The following is a 24,922-nucleotide window of genomic DNA, read 5'->3' on the forward strand; positions in this document are numbered from 1 at the left end:
CTGCACAGGCGAGTGTGTGTGTCAAGAAGGGCTTGCGATACGTCGACTTCATTCACGAGTGAGACCTTGCGTCGTTTCTCCTTTCGTCGGGTCGGGGCACGTTGTTTTGTCTTTCCGCAGGAGAGTGATGCTTCGATCCAGTCCGCATTCTCAGGTCCGGGCAGGCCTTGCGTTGTTTTTACAAGACCAGCGGTGCTTGCATCGGAAATCCAGCCGCACGATGATCTGAAAACCACGCAGCACGGGTTGCGATCTCACCAGCCTCCGTCAGTGATGCTGCACGTTGTTTCTCCAGCTCCGTGCATCGATTAATCGGTCGCGTTGCAGGCAAGCGCTGATTTTCAGCCGTGAATCCGGCAGCGCGTCGATTTTTCAGTCACAGATCGGAGTTGCGTCGATCTTTTCCCACCACAGCGTTCTGTACGTAGATGTCTTGCTCTTAGGCTGCCAGCTTCTCCTTTCAGGGTACCAGGAACTGGATGGGTACCACAGGGCAGAGTAGGAGTCTCTCCAGAGACTCCAGGTGCCAGCAGAGAGAAGTCTGCTCGTCCCTGAGACTTCAAACAACAGGAGGCAAGCTCTAAATCAAGCCCTTGGAGATCTTCACAAGCAGGAAGGCACAAAAAGTCCAGTCTTTTGCCCTCTTTCTCTGGCAAAAGCAGTAACTGCAGGATAGCTCCAGAAAGCACAGGCAGGGCAGCTCTTCTTCCTCAGCTCTTCAGCTCTTCTCCAGGCGAGGTTCCTTTTGGTTTCCAGAAGTGTTCTAAAGTCTGTGGTTTTGGGTGCCCTTCTTATACCCAATTTCTCCTTTGAAGTAGGCCTACTTCAAAGTAAAGTCTCTTTTGAATGTGAAATCCTGCCTTGCCCAGGCCAGGCCCCAGACACTCACCAGGGGGTTGGAGACTGCACTGTGTGAGGGCAGGCACAGCCCTTTCAAGTGTGAGTGACCACTCCTCCCTTCCCTCCTAGCACAGATGGCTCATCAGGAAATGCAGACTACACCCCAGCTCCCTTTGTGTCACTGTCTAGTGTGAGGTGCAACCAGCCCAACTGTCAAACTGACCCAGACAGGGAATCCACAAACAGGCAGAGTCACAGACATGGTATAAGCAAGAAAATGCTCACTTTCTAAAAGTGGCATATTCAAACACACAATCTTAAAATCAACTTTACTAAAAGATGTATTTTTAAATTGTGAGCTCAGAGACCCCAAACTCCACATGTCCATCCGCTCCCAAAGGGAATCTACACTTTAATCTGATTTAAAGGTAGCCCCCATGTTAACCTATGAGAGGGGCAGGCCTTGCAACAGTAAAAAACGAAGTTAGCAATATTTCACTGTCAGGACATATAAAACCTACCTTAACCATACACTGCACCCTACCCTTGGGACTACCTAGGGCCTACCTTATGGGTGCCTTACATGTAAGAAAAGGGAAGGTTTAGGCCTGGTAAGTGGGTACACTTGCCATGTCGAATTTACAGTTAAAACTGCACACACACACACTGCAGTGGCAGGTCTGAGACATGATTACAGAGCTACTTATGTGGGTGGCACAACCAATGCTGCAGGCCCACTAGTAGCATTTGATTTACAGGCCCTGGGCACCTCTAGTGCACTTTACTAGGGACGTACTAATAAATCACTGGTTAGCAGTGGTAAAGTGCCCATAGTAACAAAAACAGCAAAATCAGAGTCCAGCACACATCAATTACTTGGGGAACAGAGGCAAAAAGTTAAGAGAGACCACACCAAGGATGAAAAGTCTAACATAGGGCATCTGATAAGGCACTAGGGCCTTCATTACGACCTTGACGGGCGGCTTCAGCCGGCCGCCAAGATCGGACAGCCGGGCGGCCGCCACGGCCATTTGGAGATCCCCGCCGGCCCAGCGGGGATCTCGGCTGCAACACAGGAGCCGACTCCAAATCCTATGCAGACAGTGAAAAGCTCCATGGGGCCCTGTCAGGGGGCCCCTGCACTGCCCATGCCGGTGGCATGGGCAGTCCCAGGGGACCCGCGATTCCCCTTTCTGCCAGCCTTTTCCTTGCGGTTCAAACCGCCAGGAAAAGGCTGGCGGGAGGGGGACTCGTAATCCCCTGGGCAGCGCTGCCCTGGCGGATTACAACCGCCGGGGCCATTGTGGCGGAAAACCGCCGGCCCCGGCGGTGCGACCGCGGCAGAGAAGCACCGCCAGCCTGTTGGCGGTGCTCCCGTCAAAACAGCGGGTTGTAATGAGGGCCTAGGTCCGGAGACACTGTCTTTTCTACTTTTCTTTATACTTCATTTGGTCCTGATATATTCTATTGACAAGGGCATAGTGGACAATTTGTAGAAGGAGTCATTAGTAAAGTGAGGGTACCCTCATATTGCATGCTGATATTGTTTACCTATGCATCATGGGTTAAAGTTGCCATTCGCCTGGGTGGGACCTTTTCCATTGAGTTTATAGTGAACCCACATTTTCTTTGATTTTTACTTCTACAAGTGTCAAAAGCTCAAGCAATATGTGTTCCTCTTGGTTACTTTTAGTCTCCCAGATAGGATTTTTGTACTCTTTACGTAGTAAGTTGTTCTTCAGCAGCTGAATGGCCTTGTCTGCATTATTATTTATTTTTCTGATCTCCCAGTGAAATATGAGTCTCTTTTCCCTCAGTGATTTCGGATACCAACAACTTTGTAACTTGTTCTTGGCCTGTGTTCAACTGTTGACATCCCCTTCTTGTGAAAGGATAGGTAACAAGGATAGGTAACAGTTGGGTCTGAATCACCTTCCAAGCTGCAGTTGTATCAGATTCCAGTGACCTAATGCGGAGTGGTACCTCTTCCATGAATAATATTTACTAATCACCTTAAAGTTCCATCTGACCTTATACCAGGAGGCCTGGTTGTTACAGATTCCATGTAATTTTTCCATATTCTTGTTTGTGTTGGCAATAGTCATCTGCAGGAGTTTGAGTGCCTGGTGGCCTGAACTTTCATGGAAAGATAACTGTGAGTCTCCAAGTTGATCCTTTCTCTGTGCCCTAATTTCTTGGGTTGGTTTCCCCATTCTGGCATTTTCTTCAAAATACTGGTTGTCTCTCAATGGAGTAAGAATGAGATGCAAGTTAAAATCGCCGGTGATGATCGAGGTGTTCTGTCTCTCTCAAAGTTTTTTGAGTACAGATGAAATTAAGATTTTGTGCACCAGAACGAGATAACTTTGGGATGTGAAAGAATTTTCATCAGGCCATCCAAATTTCAAGAGCGAAGATATGCAGTTGTGTTTGGTTTTACAAGCCATTTGAACAGATGCATTGGGCTTGAATCATTTGGTCAATGTATTCTCTCAGTGTGTAGGGCTACAGTGAGCCTCCCATAGTCCATCTCTTGTCACCTTCTCCTAACTTGCAGCGTCTTCCTTGAGAAGGGTCACCAGGACCTGCGTGGTTTCTGAGTATTGTCAGTCTTACAATTGTGGTTTTTGATGTTGTCAGTCTCAAATGTCCTGGATGAATCGTGGTTCCGATGATCATTGAGTAAGTACTGAATAGCTTTCTTTTTGTGTCTGAGACAGTTTGATCCCCCATTTGCCAAAGATTTTGTTTTTCGAGAGAACAATGCTACCTATCTATTCTGCAATCCGAGTGACTATTGTAGACTCATTCTATTTCCGAGCCCAGTGGTGGGTGGAACTGAACAGTTGCTAAATGGATGAAGGACAAATGATATAAATATTAATGTGTGGCAAGTAGTTTTGAGATGTTATCTGTCCACCTGTTTTCTGGAGTTATATTGTGAGTAAAAGATGGTAATCAGCTTGCCAGTACTTGTGCACGCAGTGTTTTTACGAATACTGTTAACTGAGGTAAGATCATGTATTTGTCTTTGTAGAAGACATGCAAAGACTAACAATGTTTTGATGATAGGGAAAGTCTTCAATGACTAAGGCAGTAGGCAGCGTCAGAATTTCTACAACAAAGTGGTTTCATTCTTCCTGGCATTGTTTGAATTAATGCTCTGATTCCAAAGTTTTTTAAATGGGGTGAGTATTGATTTGGACTTAAATTGGAGGCTAAGTTAGGTGTATGATTACTCCAAGTTGATGTCACATGGAGATGTTTAGTTGAGGTAATCTATAAGTCTTCTTCGGCTGCACTTTGCAACATTGGACTCCTAATTGTCTGATTTACATCTGTTCTGATACATGATGTTAAAATAGGTTTAAGAATTCTAAACAATTTTCCTGAAGTGGCTTTTTGCTGCTCAGATTTTTGCAGCCTTTTGCCTTTTATTCTTCTCTCTAATTTATTTTATTTCTTTTGTTTAGATACATTTGTTGAATTAGTAGAATTGTTGGGCACCCCTGAGACGTTTGCCTCAATAGCCAGGATCACTAATTTCTTTTGTCGACCTACTGAGTATCACAATCACTCCGAAGCTAGTTTCATGGGTGAATTTGGGATTGCATGAACGTATGCATGGTGTATTATTTGTCTAGCTGCAGGTGATATTTTCTGAGAACTTGATATGTTATTTATTGATTGCACCACTTGAGGAGCATAAGTGGCATTTGTATTAGATTGGATAGTTTTAGTTGGTTTAAAGTGGCTGGCTGCAGGATTTTAAGGCTTTTCACCACCTGCAGTAATGAAGTAAGGATTGAAGGAACAGAGGTTTATTTGTCCAGAATTGGGGAGCATACACACTTATGATTGACAGGAGGGGCTCTTTTAGTGAAGTGAGCAAGCAGTTATTGAATGGATGTGTTCAGTCGCTTGAAGCGAGGGTCACTTGCTGCCATGTGCTGGGCAAGTGTCCCAAAAGAGAGATTTCCACGTTGTATTTATTCAAATGAAAATCGAAGGCTTTTGTAGTACAGTAGTAAATAAGCTATTTGAAATATATATGATACCCTCAATAGACTTATGGACTATGTGCTCTGTGTTTAGTCAGCACTGGGTTTCACTGCCATTTCCTTCCAAGCCAGTAGACCTAATTGCGGTAGGAGCAACACAGCTCGTCAAGAAAGGAGTGACGCTTTGTTCATCTCCATTTGTATCATATGCATAAAGGGCCATCTTAGTTTCACTCGCTCCATGGTAGATGGAGACCTATTTTTCCCTCTGCTAGGTGGAGACAGAAGTCAATGCTATTTGTCCCTCAGAGAGACTTTTCCATGGAGGCCATTTTTGAAAGTTGAAAACAAGACATTAAGGTCCTCATTACGACCCTAGCGGTTGGTGGTCGGTGGTAATATGGCGGTATGTACTGCCAACAGGCTGGCAGTATTTACCGCCATATTATGACATTGGCGGGCTAAAGCCAACCCGCCAGTGTACCTCTCCGACCATCTCCAGCCCGGCGGCCGTCACTGTTCTGCCTGCGGGATTATGCCCCCGCCTACCGTCATGGTTTTCGTGGCTTCCTTACCGTGACGAAAACCATGCCGGTAGTCACTATCAGTGACAGGGAATCCTTTTTCCCCCCCTCCAGTTCCACCAGCGCCAGCTTACTGCCATCCACCGGCATGGCCACAGCCGGATTTCCGGCATCCTTCTGGCGGAAATCCGGCTGTCGTCATAATACGGCGGACGGCTGGTAGCTGCGGCGACGGTCTTTTGCCTGCTGTCGCCTCGGCGGTAGGCGTTTTTTACCGCCAATGTCATATTGAGGGCCTAAATCTCTGATGTGTATTCATGTGTGTGCCCGCATGCTGATTGTTGTTGCAACCAGTCTTTTGTTCCTTTTCTTGATTGCACCTACAGTGACAGTGCACAATATGTTTTGGCTCTAGTTAATTTTCTTAATTAGAATCTCAGTATGGTGGTTGAATGAATTAATACAGTGTTGCAGTGGCTTGGCTGGACTAAAGCAGAGCCAGGAGCTCAACCCGCAAGCCACATCTGCACCGCCCTGTGTCCCCCATGCTTTGTCCTCGCTGATCTTGTGGAGAACGCTGGCAATCATTGGAATTGGAAGGAATGCATATACCAGATCCCCTGGCCATCTGAATAACATTGCATCCTTCCCTCACGCCTCTACGGAAGAAGAGCATTGTCCTTGAATGCAAAACGATCCACTGTTGGACACCCAAGCCTCCTCTGCAACTGCTTGAACACTTCCTTCCTCAATTATGTAGCACTCATCGCAGGGAAAACTCAAATTGTCAGCAGCCCAAGTCTCCCTCCCCAGGAGATTGATTGCTCACAGGGACTTTCAAGCGGATTCTGTTGGTTCCATCTCCTCTGTATGATCCAAGAATCCGAGGTTGCACCACAATCCAACTTGCTGGTATCCGTGGTCACCACCCATGTCGGAGTCACATGCAATAACAAACCCTTGGAAAGATTGGAGTCGTTCAATCATCAATCATCACTACAGAGAGCCCATAATTTGAGTTTGCACGCGTCTGAGAACATGGGGAACATAATGCTAAGAGATGTTTGATCTGCGGATACATATGCAGTTGTGTCCAAGAGAGAACATTGATGGTAGCTGCCATCAAACCTTGCAGTCTCAAGCACTGGGATAACGGTCAAACCTCCTGCCCTAGAATACTCCAGATCTTATTATTTATAGTCTCCCTCCTGTCCACAGATAAGAAGATGACTCCCATGATCATGTTTTAAGTGACCCCCAATGAACAACAGGTCCTGTTAGGGTGCCAGACCGGATATGTTGACATTGATTAGGAACCCATGCTGCTGCAGGATCCTGCATATCTCTTGGACATGAATGTTTGCCTTAGAGCGGTGGCTGTAAGGCCTGCTAGAGGGGTGACTTATCTATACTGCATAGGCAGTGTGAGGTTGGCATGGCACCCTGAGGGGAGTGCCATGTTGACTTACTCGTTTTGTCCTCACCAGCACACACAAGCTGGCAAGCAGTGTGTCTGTGCTGAGTGAGGGGTCCCCAGGGTGGCATAAGATATGCTGCAGCCCTTAGAGACCTTCCCTGGCATCAGAGCCCTTGGTACCAGGGGTACCAGTTACAAGGGACTTACCTGGATGCCAGGGTGTGCCAATTGTGAAAACAAAAGTAGAGGTTAGGGAAAGAACACTGGTGCTGGGGCCTGGTTAGCAGGCCTCAGCACACTTTCAATTCAAAACATAGCATCAGCAAAGGCAAAAAGTCAGGGTGTAACCATGCCAAGGAGGCATTTCCTTACACAACCCCCCCCCCCAAACGAAAGAGGATGAGACTAACCTTTCCCAAGAGAGTCTTCATTTTCAAAGTGGAAGAACCTGGAAAAGCCATCTGCATTGGCATGGGCAGTCCCAGGTCTGTGTTCCACTATAAAGTCCATTCCCTGTAGGGAGATGGACCACCTCAACAGTTTTGGATTTTCACCTTTCATTTGCATCAGCCATCTGAGAGGTCTGTGGTCAGTTTGAACTACAAAGTGAGTACCAAAGAGGTATGGTCTCGGCTTCTTCAGGGACCAAACCACAGCAAAGGCCTCCCTCTCAATGGCACTCCAACGCTGCTCCCTGGGGAGTAACCTCCTGCTAATGAAAGCAACAGGCTGGTCAAGGCCATCTTCATTTGTTTGGGAAAAAACTGCCCCTATCCCATGTTCAGAGGCATCTGTCTGCACAATGAACTGCTTGGAGTAATCTGGAGCTTTTAGAACTGGTGCTGTGCACATTGCTTGTTTCAGGGTGTCAAAGGCCTGTTGGCATTCTACAGTCCAGTTTACCTTCTTGGGCATTTTCTTGGAGGTGAGTTCTGTGAGGGCTGTCACTATGGATCCATATCCCTTCACAAACCTCCTGTAATACCCAGTCAAGCCAAGGAATGCCCTGACTTGAGTCTGGGATTTTGGAGCTGCCCAGTCCAGAATAGTCTGGATCTTGGGCTGGAGTGGCTGAACTTGGCCTCCACCTACAAGGTGTCCCAAGTAAACCACAGTTCCCTGCCCTATCTGGCATTTGGATGCCTTGATAGAGAGGCCTGCTGATTGCAGAGCCTTCAAAACCTTCTTCAGGTGATCCTGCCAGCTGGAGCTAAAGACAGCAATATCATCAAGATAAGCTGCACTAAAGGACTCCAAACCAGCAAGGACTTGATTCACCAACCTTTGGAAGGTGGCAGGGCATTCTTTAAACCAAAGGGCATAACAGTAAACTGATAATGCCCATCAGGTGTGGAGAATGCTGTCTTTTCTTTTGCTCCAGGTGCCATTTTGATTTGCCAGTACCCTGCTGTTAAGTCAAAGGTACTTAAGAATTTGGCAGCACCTAATTTATCAATCAGTTCATCAGCCCTAGGAATGGGATGGGCATCTGTCTTGGTGACAGAATTAAGTCCTGTGTAGTCCACACAAAACCTCATCTCTCTCTTTCCATCTTTGGTGTGAGGTTTGGGGACTAAGACCACTGGGCTAGCCCAGGGGCTGTCAGAGTGCTCAATTACTCCCAATTCCAGCATCTTGTGGACTTCCACCTTGATGCTTTCCTTAACTTGGTCAGACTGTCTGAAAATTTTGTTTTTGACAGGCATGCTGTCTCCTGTGTCCACATCATGGGTACACAGGTGTGTCTGACCAGGGGTTAGGGAAAAGAGCTCAGCAAACTGTTGCAGGATCTTCCTGCAGTCAGCTTGCTGTTGGTCAGAGAGGGTGTCTGAATAGATCACTCCATCTGCTGAACCATCTTTAGGGTTTGATGAGAGGAGATCAGGGAGAGGTTCACTCTCAGCTTCCTGATCCTCATCTGTTACCATCAACAGATTCACATCAGCCCTGTCATGGAAGAGCTTAAGGCGGTTCACATGGATCACCCTCTTGGGGCTCCTACTAGTGCCCAGGTCCACCAGGTAGGTGACCTGACTCTTCTTCTCTAGCACTGGGTAAGGACCACTCCATCTGTCCTGGAGTGCCCTGGGAGCCACAGGATCCAGAACCCAGACTTTCTGCCCTGGTTGAAATTCAACCAGTGCAGCCTTTTGGTCATACCAAAACTTCTGGAGCTGTTGGCTGGCCTCAAGGTTTTTACTTGCCTTTTCCATGTACTCTGCCATCCTTGAGCGAAGGCCAAGTACATAGTCCACTATGTCTTGTTTAGGCTCATGAAGAGGTCTCTCCCAGCCTTCTTTCACAAGAGCTAGTGGTCCCCTTACAGGGTGGCCAAACAGAAGTTCAAAGGATGAGAACCCTACTCCCTTCTGAGGCACCTCTCTGTAAGCGAAAAGCAGACATGGCAAGAGGACATCCCATCTCCTTTTGAGTTTTTCTGGGAGCCCCATGATCATGCCTTTTAATGTCTTGTTGAATCTCTCAACAAGGCCATTAGTTTGTGGATGATAGGGTGTAGTGAATTTATAAGTCACTCCACACTCATTCCACATGTGTTTCAGGTATACTGACATGAAGTTGGTACCTCTGTCAGACACCACCTCCTTAGGGAAGCCCACTCTGGTAAAGATACCAATGAGGGCCTTGGCTACTGCAGGGGCAGTAGTCGACCTAAGGGGAATAGCTTCAGGATACCTAGTAGCATGATCCACTACTACTAGTATGTACATATTTCCTGAGACTGTGGGAGGTTCAAGTGGACCCACTATGTCCACACCCACTCTTTCAAAGGGGACCCCCACCACTGGAAGGGGAATGAGGGGGGCCTTTGGATGTCCACCTGTCTTACCACTGGCTTGACAGGTGGTACAGGAGACACAAAACTCCTTAACTTTCTGGGACATATTGGGCCAGTAGAAGTGGTTGACTAGTCTCTCCCACGTCTTGGTTTGTCCCAAATGCCCAGCAAGGGTAATATCATGGGCTAAGGTCAGTATGAACTCTCTGAACGCCTGAGGCACTACCACTCTCCTAGTGGCACCAGGTTTGGGATCTCTTGCCTCAGTGTACAGGAGCCCATCTTCCCAATAGACCCTATGTGTTCCAGTTTTCTTGCCATTGGACTCTTCAGCAGCTTGCTGCCTACGGCCTTCAAGAGAGGGACAGGTTTCTTGCCCCTTACACAACTGCTCCCTTGAGGGTCCCCCTGGGCCTAAGAGCTAAACCTGATAAGGTTCTAACTCCATAGGCTCAGTTCCCTCAGAGGGCAGAACTTCTTCATGAGAAGAGAGGTTCTCTTTTTGTTGTTGTGTTGCAGCTGGTTTCCCAGCTGACTTTCCTTTCCTCTTGGTAGGCCCTTTTTCCAGACTCCAGCTCTACTTTTTCACCCTGAGCCTTGCACTGTGCCCTTGTCTTGACACACACCAGTTCAGGGATACCCAGCATGGCTGCATGGGCTTTCAGTTCTACCTCAGCCCATGCTGAGGACTCCAGGTCATTTCCAAGCAAACAGTCTACTGGGATATTTGAGGAGACCACCACCTGTTTCAGGCCATTGACCCCTCCCCACTCTAAAGTTACCATAGCCATGGGATGTACTTTAGTTTGATTGTCAGCATTGGTGACTGGATAAGTTTGTCCAGCCAGATATTGACTGGGGGAAACCAGTTTCTCTGTCACCATAGTGACACTGGCATCTGTATCCCTCAGGCCTTCTACACTTGTCCCATTAATTAAGAGCTGCTGCCTGTATTTTTGCATATTAGGAGGCCAGGCAGCCAGTGTGGCTAAATCCACCCCACCCTCAGAGACTAATGTAGCTTCAGTGTGACACCTGATTTGCTCTGGGCACACTGTTGATCCCACTTGGAGACTAGCCATTCCAGTGTTAGCTGGAGTGGAGTTAGAAGTGGTACTTTTCTTGGGACAGGCCTTGTCTCCAGTTTGGTGTCCAGGCTGATTACAGCTACGACACCAGGCCTTTTTGGGATCAAGGTTTTTACCCTTGTACCCAAAATTGTTTTGTGAAGAGGCTCTGGGCCCACCCTCCTGTGCAGGTTTTTGGTGGCCTGAAGAAGACTCTTTACTATTTTTGTTTTTTGATGTCTCAACACCTTTCCCCTGGGGAGGCTTTGTGACCCCTTTCTTTTGGTCACCCCCTGTGGAAGTCTTGGTCACCCTAGTCTTGACCCAATGGTCCGCCTTCTTTCCCAATTCTTAGGGAGAAATTGGTCCTAGGTCTACCAGATTCTGATGCAGTTTATCATTTGAACAATTACTTAACAGGTGTTCTTTCACAAATAAATTGTACAGCCCATCATAATTATTAACACCACTGCCTTGAATCCAACCATCCAGTGTTTTCACTGAGTAGTCCACAAAATCAACCCAGGTCTGGCTCGAGGTTTTTTGAGCCCCCCTGAATCTAATTCTATACTCCTCAGTGGAGAATCCAAAGCCCTCAATCAGGGTTCCCTTCATGAGGTCATAAGATTCTGCATCTTTTCCAGAGAGTGTGAGGAGTCTATCCCTACACTTTCCAGTGCACATTTCCCAAAGGAGAGCACCCCAGTGAGATCTGTTTACTTTTCTGGTTACACAAGCCCTCTCAAAAGCTGTGAACCATTTGGTGATGTCATCACCATCTTCATATTTAGTTACAATCCCTTTAGGGATTTTCAACATGTCAGGAGAATCTCTGACCCTAGTTATGTTGCTGCCACCATTGATGGGTCCTAGGCCCATCTCTTGTCTTTCCCTTTCTATGGCTAGGATCTGTCTTTCCAAAGCCAATCTTTTGGCCATCCTGGCTAACTGGATGTCCTCTTCACTGGGGTTATCCTCAGTGATTTCAGAGATGTTGGTCCCTCCTGTGAGGGAAGCAGCATCTCTGACTATTATATTTGGAGACAGGGCCGGAGTGGCCCTGTTCTCCCTAGTTAGGACTGGTAGGTGGGAATTTTCCTCCAAGTCACTATCTTCATCCTCTGTGTTGCCATCCTCAGAGGGGTTGGCTTTTTCAAACTCTGCCAAAAGCTCCTGGAGCTGTAGTTTGGAAGGTCTGGGGCCCATTGTTATTTTCTTTATTTTGCAGAGTGACCTTAGCTCCCTCATCTTAAGATGGAGGTAAGGTGTGAGGTCGAGTTCCTCCACATTAATCTCTGCACTAGACATTATGTTTCTAACAGTTGGAATACTTTTTAAGAATCTAAAACTAGTTCTAGAATCTAATTCAAACTTTCACAAAACTCTTAAACTCTAAAAGAAATGCTAAACAGGGACTAACACAAGGCCCTAGCAGGACTTTTAAGAATTTAGAAAAATAGTTCAAATTGCAAAAAATCAATTTCTAATGACAATTTTTGGAATTTGTCGTGTGATCAGGTATTGGCTGAGTAGTCCAGCAAATGCAAAGTCTTGTACCCCACCGCTGATCCACCAATGTAGGAAGTTGGCTCTGTATGCACTATTTCAAAGTAAGGAATAGTATGCACAGAGTCCAAGGGTTCCCCTTAGAGGTAAGATAGTGGCAAAAAGAGATAATACTAATGCTCTATTTTGTGGTAGTGTGGTCGAGCAGTAGGCTTATCAAAGGAGTAGTGTTAAGCATTTGTTGTACATACACATAGACAATAAATGAGGTACACACACTCAGAGACAAATCCAGCCAATAGGTTTTGTTATAGAAAAATATCTTTTCTTAGTTTATTTTAAGAACCACAGGTTCATATTCTACATGTAATATCTCATTTGAAAGGTATTGCAGGTGAGTACTTTAGGAACTTTGAATAATCACAATAACATATATACTTTTTACATAAAACACATTTAGCTATTTTAAAAGTGGACACAGTGCAATTTTCACAGTTCCTAGGGGAGGTAAGTTATTGTTAGTTCTTGCAGGTAAGTAAACCACCTACGGGGTTCAAATTGGGGTCCAAGGTAGCCCACCGTTGGGGGTTCAGAGCAACCCCAAAGTCACCACACCAGCAGCTCAGGGCCGGTCAGGTGCAGAGTTCAAAGTGGTGCCCAAAACACATAGGCTTCAATGGAGAAGGGGGTGCCCCGGTTCCAGTCTGCCAGCAGGTAAGTACCCGCGTCTTCGGAGGGCAGACCAGGGGGGTTTTGTAGGGCACCAGGGGGGACACAAGTCAGCACAGAAAGTACACCCTCACCAGCGCGGGGGCGGCCGGGTGCAGTGTGCAAACAAGCGTCGGGTTTTCAATAGGTTTCAATGGGAGACCAAGGGGTCTCTCTAGCGATGCAGGCAGGCAAGGGGGGGGGCTCCTCGGGGTAGCCACCACCTGGGCAAGGGAGAGGGCCTCCTGGGGGTCACTCCTGCACTGGAGTTCCGATCCTTCAGGTCCTGGGGGCTGCGGGTGCAGGGTCTTTTCCAGGCGTCGGGATTTTGGACTCAGACAATCGCGGTCAGGGGGAGCCTCGGGATTCCCTCTGCAGGCGTTGCTGTGGGGGCTCAGGGGGGACAACTTTGGTTACTCACAGTCTCTGAGTCGCCGGGGGGTCCTCCCTGTAGCGTTGTTTCTCCACCAGTCGAGTCGGGGTCGCCGGGTGCAGAGTTGCAAGTCTCAAGCTTCTTGCGGGGATTGCAGGGGTCTTTAAATCTGCTCCTCTGGAAACAAAGTTGCAGTCTTTGTTGAACAGGGCCGCTGTTCTCGGGAGTTTCTTGGTCTTTTGGAAGCAGGGCAGTCCTCTGAGGATTCAGAGGTCGCTGGTCCTGGGGAAAGCGTCGCTGGAGCAGTTTTCTTCTGAAGGAGGGAGACAGGCCGGTAGGGCTGGGGCCAAAGCAGTTGGTGTCTCCGTCTTCTCTGCAGGGGTTTTTCAGCTCAGCAGTCCTCTTCTTCGTAAGTTGCAGGAATCTGATTTCCTAGGTTCAGGGGAGCCCCTAAATACAGGATTTAGGGGTGTGTTTAGGTCAGGGAGGGCAGTAGCCAATGGCTACTAGCCCTAAGGGTGGCTACACCCTCTTTGTGCCTCCTCCCAAGGGAAGGGGGTCACATTCCTATCCCTATTGGGGGGATCCTCCATCTGCAAGATGGAGGATTCCTAAAAGTCAGAGTCACTTCAGCTCAGGTTGCCTTAGGGGCTGTCCTGACTGGCCAGTGACTCCTCCTTGTTTTTCTCATTATCCCCTCCGGCCTTGCCGCCAAAAGTGGGGCCGTGGCCGGAGGGGGCGGGCAACTCCACTAGCTGGAATGCCCTGTGGTGCTGGAACAAAGGGGGTGAGCCTTTGAGGCTCACCGCCAGGTGTTACAGCTCCTGCCTGGGGGAGGTGATAGCATCTCCTCCCAGTGCAGGCTTTGTTACTAGCCACAGAGTGACAAAGGCACTCTCCCCATGTGGCCAGCAACATGTCTCGAGTGCGGCAGGCTGCTAAAACCAGCCAGGTAGTTGGTTAAGGTTTCAGGGGGCACCTCTAAGGTGCCCTCTCGGGTGTATTTCACAATAAAATGTACACTGGCATCAGTGTGCATTTATTGTGCTGAGAAGTTTGATACCATGTGGGATGTGAGATATGCTGGCACATGAAGATATGCATCCAAAAGACGTAGGGATGCCACAACATCCCCCTTGTTCAAGAACGGAAGAATCTCCTGTAGTGAGATCATCTTGAACTTCAGATGAGGGATGTAATCGTTGACCTCCTTCAAATCCATCATTTGTCAAAAATCCCTTGAGGCCTTCCGGACCAGGAAGAGAATGAAATATACTCTCCAACCTCTCTGGTAATGAGGAACAACTCTTATTGCCCTTTTGGAAAGCATGCTCTGAATACCATCCAACAGAGCTGCGTTTTTTATTCTCTCAGATGGAAGAGAAGTGTGCTGAAAACACTCTGGGGGCATAGAATCGAAAGTTATTGTGTTCCTCTATGATCTTCAACACCCATTGGTCTGATATTGAAGCTTTCCAATTGTCAGTAATAATAATATGCAATCCCCAACCAGAATGAGCCTGCTGTTGTTGCACAGTTAGTCAGGACTTCACCTGCTGTTGAGCACCTCCATCTGACCACTGATATTGGGATTTATCTGTTGAAGGAACACCCAAGCTGTCTCCCCTTCCTCGAAACGGCTGGCTGTTCTTCGTTTGAACTGATTGGCCAAAAGCTCTCTCACCATCTAAGAAACTCCCTCTAGATGGTCTTGTTGGTTTTAAGAGCTTACTATCCTCTACCACATCTCTTCCAGGGGAGAACCAAACAATTTCATGCCTGCAAAGGGGATTTTCATCAAATGACCTATTGTGCTGCGTAAGCCTTTCAGTTCTGCAACCAGACTTGCAGTCTGACTTGAACCCCAGCTCCTGCTGTTGCAGCTGCTGCATTCAAAGTATCATACGAGATGTCTGACAGTATCCTGGCATGTTGTGCTATGGTCGCTAGAGTCAAAGTAATATCTGCTCTCTTTTCCATCAGTTCCACAAGACCCCAAATATCTTGAAGTGACTGAATTGTTTATAACAAATATATGGATACCAATAGAAAAATTAGCAGCTGCATATGATTGTTTAACAGGAGTGTCCACTCTCTTGTGCACAGGATGTGAAGTAGTGGCATCCTCTGAAATAGTGGTACTTTTGGACAACTACACAGCCATCAAAGAATTGACCTTGACTGTTAGAGGAAAGTTCTTAGAAAATTCATGAATGGCATATTTTGTCACAATATTATGTTGAAAAGCGGTCTTGACAATGTCCTGCCTCTTATTCTAAACTACCTTCTTAGTGAATGCATGCATAGATAGTGAATCTGGATCTCTCTCTTTATACTGCAGAAAACAATCTTCAGATTCCTCTGCCTCAGGAGTATCTGTAAATGCCATGTTGTTTCTCAATATGTTGCAGGACCTCCTTCAACTTCTGACACATCTGTAACTTGCTTGAAGAGTCTGCTCCGCAGAACTAAAAAACATTAAGTGGGGAGGGTACGACTTCCTTTTGTGAGCAGGGGCAAAGTAAGAGGAAGTCGTCCATATTGAGGAAGGATAAATGGGAGTAGCTAGAACTTTTTGTTTTGCTTGGAGGGTTCTGTGGAAGGAGCCTAAGCTCATTGTGTAATGGAGTGGTGAGGAAGACTAGAGAGGAGGTAATAAAAAGAAACAGCCAGGTGTAAATATTTCTGAAGGAGCACATCTTTACAAAGGGTTTTAAAACTTTGAGAAGAAAGGAACATTGGTATGAAGAATGAGGGCATTTAAGATTCTCAGATCATTGATGGAGAATGATCTGCGAAGCATTGACTTCATAAAACAGGGAGTAGTGAGAGATCTTATGTTTTTGTGTCAAAGAGAGCAAGAGTCACCAGCTGTGGATTGTTCTTGGGAGGATTAAGAGTGCATAATATCACTGGAACCCCCTAGCATGTCTAGTCCGTGAGCACCCAAACATCAGAGGATTCAGGGTGGAAGGATCCTCGATTGACGAGGAAAAAATCTTGCTGTACTCGGATGACAGCTGTATCCAGTAACTACAAATGATGATTTGGTGAGTCTTGCGGGAAGAATGTGGGTAGCAGAGGATACCTAGGTATTTATGTTATGTTAGACCAAGAGAGGAGTATAATCCTCAGTGTTAAAACCATACTAACAATTTTTCAAATGGATGCAGCCCACTGATAGGCCTTGCCTCTCACAATACTAGGTAGAGCGGCAGTGTTCAAAATGATTATCGAACGTTTTGTATGCCCTAGTGATTTGTACTTAAATTGAAGAGGAGATCTGGAAACTGTTATGGAATGAGGCACACCCCAGAAAAGCCCTCCACACACTGCAGCGAAATGTATACAATGGAGGCATAGCGCACTCAGACATTAGGGCATATTATTGGGCCACCCATCTTCTCACTCTAGATGAATGGAAACACACAGACAGGGAACACCCCACAGACACACTGGAAAAAAAAGTTCCTCTGTCGCTCTTATCTCCATTACCTTTATGGGGGTAAAGGGACAGGGACACTACTAATAGCTCCCCAAGCAACAATCCTTGCATGGCATAAAGCAAACAAATGCATAAAATTGGCCAATACCATAACTCAGGAATCCCCATTAAGGACAGGGGATCACTCAGAAAAACTTGGAATACAGAAGGGGTTCAAGACTTGGGATAATATATTTATTTCTAAAGTGGGTCACGTATTGAAAGAGGGTGCCCTAATGTCCTTTTCACCCCTCTAAAGTGAGTTCCAACTCTCCGCTACACAATATTTTAAATACCTTTAGTTTAAGCACAGCTGTGGGGGTGGAAACAATAGAAGCAGTCCTGCTGGAATACTCATCTTTAGAAGGATGACTTTTATTGGTTGAAATAACAGAAAAGGCAGAGTCATTTATATATAAAACTATAAATAACAATATACCAGACACTTATAGAAATTAAGGCACAAATGGGAGACCGAAGTAGGTGAAATGGATGATCCAGATTGGGAGGCTGCCCTAATGTTCCCCAGGGAAGTTGGGATCTGATCACTGCCACAAGTTATCCAACTCAAAATCCTACATAGAATTTATTATGATAGGACGCACGTCAATAAATTGGAAAGAGCTGTGCCTACGCTGCTGGGGAATGGGGGTCACATCATCCACTCATTATGGACATGCCCCGGTATACACTCCTTTTGGCAACTGATCCTTAAGGAACTGGGTAGGGTGGTACAGGCGAGTATCCCGACCGATCCCAAATATATCTTCCTTGGTATCCCCACTGAGGTAGACCTTCCTCAGGTAAAATGGCTGCTTTGTAATCTGGGATCGATGATTGCAAAACAAGACCTCACCAAACATTGGGGACCCAACCCTGGGGGAATGTAAAAGGGGAATCGACCAGTGTATGGCGGCTGAGCGGGCCACGTACCAGAGTAGAGGCTTCCCACGCAACTTTATGGAAATATGGGGGTGCTCGATCAGATACTTTAACCATGATGTTCTGGACACTGAGACTACTGTTTTCCTCATCAAGAATTGATATTGTCTACTATGTGATCGACAATGTTTGTTCACTGCTTTTCTATTGTGTATTGTATTACATTTGGGAGAATGGATACCCCCTCCTCATGTTATTTGTTGTGATACAGACGCCTATATGCGACACTTTGATGCTGTTTTTCAAAACTTAATAAAAATATTTATTAAAAAAAGAGTCCACAATATAAATTCCTGGTATTGTATTTTAGAATCCCATGTACTGCTTTGTATGTGGTAGGTCTGTCTGTTCCTCTTTGCACCCTGTGGTATTATTTTGTATTGGTTTGTCATTGCAGGGACCCAGCGCTATGTGGTTATGCGGGTGTCTGAAGCTCATCAGTTAAAGGATGGAAGCCACAAAACTGCTTCTGATCCAGACTTTGGAATGACCGTTAAAGACCTACCTCAGTAAGTGGCAATTAAGTTATAAATTGAGGAAATGTCTCTTTCTAAAGATGTTGAAACTCATTCATCAGAATCATTAACTCATTTAGTGACTCTTTGTTCTTTGCTCATGAGTGAATTGTTTCTGCCACCTTTACAGCTTTTGGCTTAGGAAGAAACATTTCAAAGAGCTTCCACATTGAAAATCCCTTCTTCCTATAAATAGTTAGAGTCACAAAAGTAGCTTGGTAGTTCCAGAAGGAATATAGGCAAAATGGCTGTGCCTGCAGGTACATAGCCATCCATTCTGCTTCGGACTACCGTCTGTAAAGTGATGTTTTATTGCTTAGTTATATAGTACTTTATTTCTCCTCCTTAAACAAGGGTGGTGGAAAAGAGTAACCAGGAGAATCAATAGGAGATGTCATGAGTGAGAAAATTGCTTTGCAGGTGGAGTAGCTTCCCAAAAATGCCAGTATCTTACTGGACGTAGCAGTGTTTACATTGTTGCTGTTATAGGTCTGAGAGTGGTGGAGGTAACGGGGGCAGCAGAAGGCAGTAAGGAGCATCAGAGAGAAGGTTAAAATTGGTTAACAGTGGAATACTTTAAGATCTAACAGAGTTAAAGATCATGGACCACTAGAGGAGAGATACTAGGGCAAACCCTGGTGAGCCCCTGGGAGGCACTGAACCTCTTTGCAACAGTGTCTGTAGTGAGAGCCCCCCATTCAGCCTCTCCCTATTGGATACATTTATCTGTGTATCTTCAGACTAAATGGGAGTCGAATAGAGGAAGAGTTGGATGTTTACTCCTTTGTCTTGGTGGTCTTGCTCTCAAAAGGACAGAGGACTAGAGGCTCATGTATGAAACTTCCACAGGATGTTTTAGGCCTAGCACTTTCCTAGCCATGTATCACTTGAAGCACGCTGCTCGGGTGGATTCTCCAGAGAACCCCACATGCGTGTTGCTCAGTCAGGGCCAGAGCCCGGTGACAGCTGGGGTTAATTTTTAGGACACATTTGGTCTAGACGCTCAGAGTCGTCCCTATATTTCTATAGAACCTCTGGAAAAAAAGGCAGCAAGGCACATCTGTAGGTTCTGGACCCAATGAGACGAACTTTGCAGCACAACCCAATACAATTTAAAAAGCCTTATTGGCTTAATGAGTCTTTCTAAAGTAAGTACTGGTTACGTAATATGTCTATGAATGACAGCTTTGTCTGTTGTCTTTCCAAGTGGTTTCCTGGAGAATACGTTGTTTCTTTCACATCACACCAGTCCTCTGGTGAAACCTGCAGTGCTACCCTTTTCTGCTTGACTAAACTTCACTTGTGCAAGTGTAGTCCATCAAATACATGCACCCTACTCTCTATATAGCTAGGACCCCAGGCACACAGGCCTCTTTATTACCTAACTTCATTCATCTGGTATTAAGGGATCCCATCACCTCTTTGTGCATTGCCTTAAATGGACACTGAATTTTTCTAGGCCCGCCTTCAGTACCTTAGGACGTGTGTGGCGTATAGACACGCTGTGGGAGCCACATGATAGCGCAGAGTGGCAAGAGGTGGCTTTCCAGAGATTTGAGGGCTGGGGTAGGTTATTCGGTTAGCAGAGTGTTTCCTTGTCATAGTGAAGTGTATGCAGCACGGCAGGATATGAGGGAGTGGTCTGCTTAGTTATGTGAAGGGGTCACAACATGTTCTTTCCATCTGGAAAGGGAACTTAAAACACCATAGGGCTGGGCTTAAAAAAAAACTTCTAGTTAAATGAAGCGACAACAAAACATGATGGGGTAATAGACGGGAGTCTGCTGTGGACCTTAGCGTGTGAAAGTGTTATACAAAAATCTATCGCATTATTCTGTATCGCTCAATATTTGACTAGTACTGACCCACTGTTAGACAAGCGTCTTTGCCGTACGACTAGGAGTATAAATGAGCAGGCTAGCCCAAGTAAATGAAGACATCATATTGTGAATGTAAGTGAAAAGATGCATTGAGGGAATAAATCTGTCCAATATTGCACAATTGTTAGGCATAGATGTTGAAGTTGGAACATATGAATGAAGTTGCAACCAATGCAGGGCAAGTGGAATTATGCAGCAGTGGGGGACCAAATTATGCTCCAGTGTTGACTATATACTATGGAGCATAAACAGGTATACTATGCAGCAGTTGTGCAACACAGCGCCTCTTTCCATTAAAAAGCAACTACGTACTACGTTATTATACATCTCCTATTTAATGTTTAGTGCGCCACTAAATGTACTTTATAATTAAAAACACGAGCCCATGAAAAGAGGTGTCACCCTCCTTACCTATTTGAAATAATTGCATGCTTTGAGAATAGTATCAATGATGTGAACATGAATTTGTGATAATTCTAAAAAAAAATATGATCAAGGAATTATTCGATCCACCCTGTTTGAATTACTTTTAAGTAAATAATATTTGTGTTTCCTGTTGCAAGCAAAAGCCCCTGCCCCATTTCCTCAAATCGGGATGTTCTCTCTTTGTTGGAATCATTGTCACCTCATTAAATGGATGATTACAGTAGTCAGCATCTGAAAGAAGCCCACCTACACTTCCTAAAAGAGGGTCTGGCGCAGTATTGCAGTATGTGTGCAGCATTTTAACAGTTTGTTTAGTTTGAAGTAAAAATGTTTGATAGTGTGGCAAATTCATATGTACGCAGAAAACGCCTTGGCCACATAATCAAGATTTAAATTGGCCCTTCTTGTAGGTACGTCCCTATTTCGTGGTGCAGACGGGCTTGTTTGGGGTGGTGAAAACGTGAGCAGTATAAAGCTATTCCAATGAGTGGTAATTCCCCAGGGCTATGGAGATGATTCATAATTTGACAGTCGATGGAAACACACATGGAATTGTTTCTTGATGATGATTGCCCCAAGCAGTTACATCAAATTTTGCCTCACAGAAAAAGAAAGCCCCTCTAAAAAAGTCATAGTTTACTGATGTCTGGTTGTGAGTCTCAGCACTGCTGGGGATCTGCTTCCTCTCTGGCTCCCTCTCTGAAATAAAGTCCTTCATGCATCACTGACAACCCAGTCTGGTTTTCCCCATCAGGTTCCATAGTCTACAGCTTCCCTGCTGCAAAATATTCACCATTTAGTAGCAAGAAGAGACACAAACCAAGCAAAACTTTATATTTCAAAGGAGAGGCACATTTTCAATTACAAGAAGTGTCTAGTCCTTCACATAAAATCACACCCAACTTCACGTCAAAACTCAGTGGCTTCTTTTATATGTAGCAATTGTCAAGCTTCATATGAGATCTCTGTACAAGAGTATATAGGACCAATCAAGTCAGCACATGGAAATCTTTAAGTCACACATTTGCAGTCTTTGCACAAAGAAAGAGAGCATATATTTAAGAGTTTCTCAGGGGCATAGCTTCAGGGAGTTGTTTGGGGTGCTACTCCCTCATAATAATTGTATTTTGTGACAAATAGTTGGGTACAGGCGCTTTCAGTCAGGAATGATGCGATGTCTTTTGGATTTTACCTGCAGTTTTTACAAACACAGACAAAATCGCATGCACACTCTCTCCCTCTTGTTGTTTGGAAAGACTTAAAAAGGGTTGGTTATTTCACAAAATAGTGTGCGTTTTTTCTCTTAGTACCCTTACCAATCAACATTCCTCTCCCAATCTCTGCCAATCAACATTCCTCTCCCTTTCCGCTGCCCCTTAAGACACTCTCATGCTCCCGCATGTCGTATAATGCATTTTAACATTATGGTGGTCATTATGACCCTGGCGGTATTACAACGCCAGGGCCAAAATGACGGGAGCACCGCCAACAGGCTGGCGGTGCCTCCCGGCGTATTTCGACGCGGTCGCACCGCCGGGGCCGGCGGTTTTCCGCCACAATGGCCCCGGCAGTTGTAATCTGCCAGGGCAGCGCTGCTTGCAGCGCTGCCCAGGGGATTCCGAGTCCCCGACCGCCAGCCTTTTTCTGGCGGTCTGAACCACCAGGAAAAGGCTGGCGGTACGGGGAGTCGTGGGGCCCCTGACATTTGGAGCCGGCTCCCATGTTGCGGCCCACATCCCCGCTTGGTTTCCGGGGCCCAGCGGGGATGTCCAAATGGGCACCGCAGGAGTGCGGTAGCCGCCCGCCAATGTTGTAATGAGGCCCTAAGTGCCAGCCTAAGTGTTGAGAAATCCCTCCTCCCCTCACCCCACAATCTTACTGACCAAGTTACGCCACTTGTATTTCTGTGCCCCCTCACCATTGAATTATGCTTACGTTTCTTTGACACGTTTTTTAAATTTCTTTCTGTATTCAGCATTCATTCAGAAATGTTGCAACTGGTATGTATGATAAGTCATCTGAAAATAACTCAAAATACAGTATATTATTTTTAAGTCTCCCCTACTAGACAGCTTTTAGCTGCTTGTTTGTGAAATACCTCTTTTGGACAAATACTTCCAGTGGGCTTAGACCCCTTCTTTTGCTTACCATTGGTTGACTTTATTGTCGTCACACTAATTTGTTAGCGTATTCGATGGCTTACCTTACAGCAGATCCTCCTTACTATCCTTCTGACTGGATGGCTTGTATCCTTTAATGGCTCACCTAAGAGAACTACTTTTTTCTTTCAGAACTCTATTGGAATGCATGTGTTTTCCTATTCTCTTTTCCTAGTTCAGTGTCCCTCTCACATGCCCGCACACTTGGTGTTGCTCTCCAGTCCTCTCACATGCCATCTGCAAAAGAAAAGCAAAATGTATATTTTTGCAGGGATTTGATTTAAGAGCAGACCATATCAGAATGTGTTTGTTTTACTTCCTGTGTTTCACAGGTTGCATCAAAACCCAGCCCTGGGCACACACAGGCAACTTTTATGGCTCTGGACAGACAGGCAGCTTCTGTCACCCCCAAAAAGGAGATTCATCTTCCACCAGAGGCCCAGAAAGCTGCTCCCTGGGCTTCTGTAGAAAACCAGAAGGGCAGATGCAGTTCAGAGTTGCTTGGAAAATTAATTAGTCCTTGGAATGCTTTTGCCTGACAGTTCCTTTTTGACTGCGTAACACAGTCAACACAGCGGTTTCGTTGTTTTAAGTGTCTGCAACTGGCCATCTTTGTTAGTTTCAAGCTGGATCACAAGCAAAAGTTTTTTAAAATTCTGTTCAGTTTCCTGGCTGCAAAAGTATTTGACTAACAAACCCTGCAGTGTAAATAATCAAATTACAGCATTAAGAGCCCAATTCACAAAGGCAAACTTAGACCAGAAGTCTAAGTTTCGACCTGAAATCTAAGGGCCCAATTCGTAAACTTAGACCCAAAGTCTAAATTTACATGTGAATTGGGGCCTTAGACTTCAGGTCTATATTTGGAACTTCAGGTCTAAACTTAGACCTCAGGTCTAAGTTTACCTTTGTGGATCGGGCCCTCAGTGTTCAATTTCGATAGAGTAATGAATATGTCTACTCTGTCTCCAGTACTTCCATTTTTTAAAATAACAATTTAGAAAAAAGAATTGACAAGGTTATATGTCGGAACCACGGGTGCTTCAAGCACCCGTGGCTCAACAACAAGGTCGGAACAACGACCTTGTTCTAACCACTAGTGCCTTTACCACAAATGTGTTTACAACGATTTTACTGTTGTAAACGCATTCCTTGTAAAGGCATTAGCGATCAGCATGCATGGTTCCAGCATGCTTCCCCCCCTAGCCCCCTAACCCCCAAAATTACCACGACCCCCCATCCCCACAACTACCCGAACCCCCACACCCAAAATTACCAGAACCCCAACCCCCTCCCCTAAAACCTAAACCACCCCAACCCACCCCTTAAACTTAAACCCCTCCCCCCAAACCCTAATTACCCCCAGCCCCCACCCCACCCCAAAAACAAAAAATACCCGAGTCCCAGCCCCCGCCCCTAAAACCTAAACACCCAACCCCCCCAACCCAACCCTTAAACCTAAACCCTGACCCCCCCAAACCCTAATTACCCCAAGCCCCCCACCCCATCCCTCCCAAAAAAAACAGCCCCAGTCCCAGCCCAACTTACCTCCTCCTTTACTGCGTCAACTCCGACTCCCTTCTTCTGTACCTTAACCACGCATGTACGTGGTTCAGACATGCGTGGTTAAGGTACCAAAACCTGGGAAGCCGTGGAAAACTAAAGCGTTGTTTCGCTTTCGTTTTTCACTGCTTTGTGGTTTCGTCGTCGTCGTTCCGGGTGTGTCCCATTGACAAAGTCAGTAGCCTGGCACTCATATAAAAGTGAGGCCTATTGGCCTCGCCAATGTTTGTTTACACATGACAGTGCTAAAATTGTAGACTACATCACAATAAATGATTGCTTTGTATTAAAAAAAGCATTAATAAAACATTTCCATTCTAGCAGCCGCTTCCATGTCAAACCATACTGATTGATGCCTCTCTACGTTGACAAGCAGTTTGCTTTACTGAGCTGCAGTTTCAGTTGTTGTATCACATAAGCATACTAGATCTGATGTTAGTTCACCTTTGCTTAAAGTTATTTTGAACACTAGAGAATGACTACTACCTGAACAAACAGGAAGTGATGATTTCAAGGCCCTCTTAGTATGGTTGCTTCTGGTACTTTATCTTCTATGTAAATTTACCTACAACAGCAATCCACCTGCCAAGACTCAACAAGCATTTGCAATGCAATGGGTCTCGCGTTTGCTTGAGTCAGGGCTATTAGTGTTGTAAATTCCTAACTGGACTTTTCTTGCCACACAAACTGAAAATAAAAAGTAAAACAGTTGACATAAGC

At 45.8% G+C, this 24,922-nt stretch overlaps 1 protein-coding gene across 1 annotated transcript in view; it reads left to right on the top strand.

Annotated features, from left to right (window-relative positions):
* The window catches only part of SLCO4A1 (solute carrier organic anion transporter family member 4A1), a 414,240-nt gene that overhangs the window by 160,008 nt on the left and 229,310 nt on the right, over positions 1 to 24,922 (top strand). The window contains exon 5 of the mRNA XM_069243161.1: positions 18,057 to 18,168. Within this exon, the coding sequence (XP_069099262.1) occupies positions 18,057 to 18,168 (112 nt within the window). The remainder of the gene's footprint in view (positions 1 to 18,056; positions 18,169 to 24,922) is intronic.

Source organism: Pleurodeles waltl, chromosome 7 (assembly GCF_031143425.1).
Source record: "Pleurodeles waltl isolate 20211129_DDA chromosome 7, aPleWal1.hap1.20221129, whole genome shotgun sequence".
In the NCBI taxonomy this organism is placed as follows: domain Eukaryota; kingdom Metazoa; phylum Chordata; class Amphibia; order Caudata; family Salamandridae; genus Pleurodeles; species Pleurodeles waltl.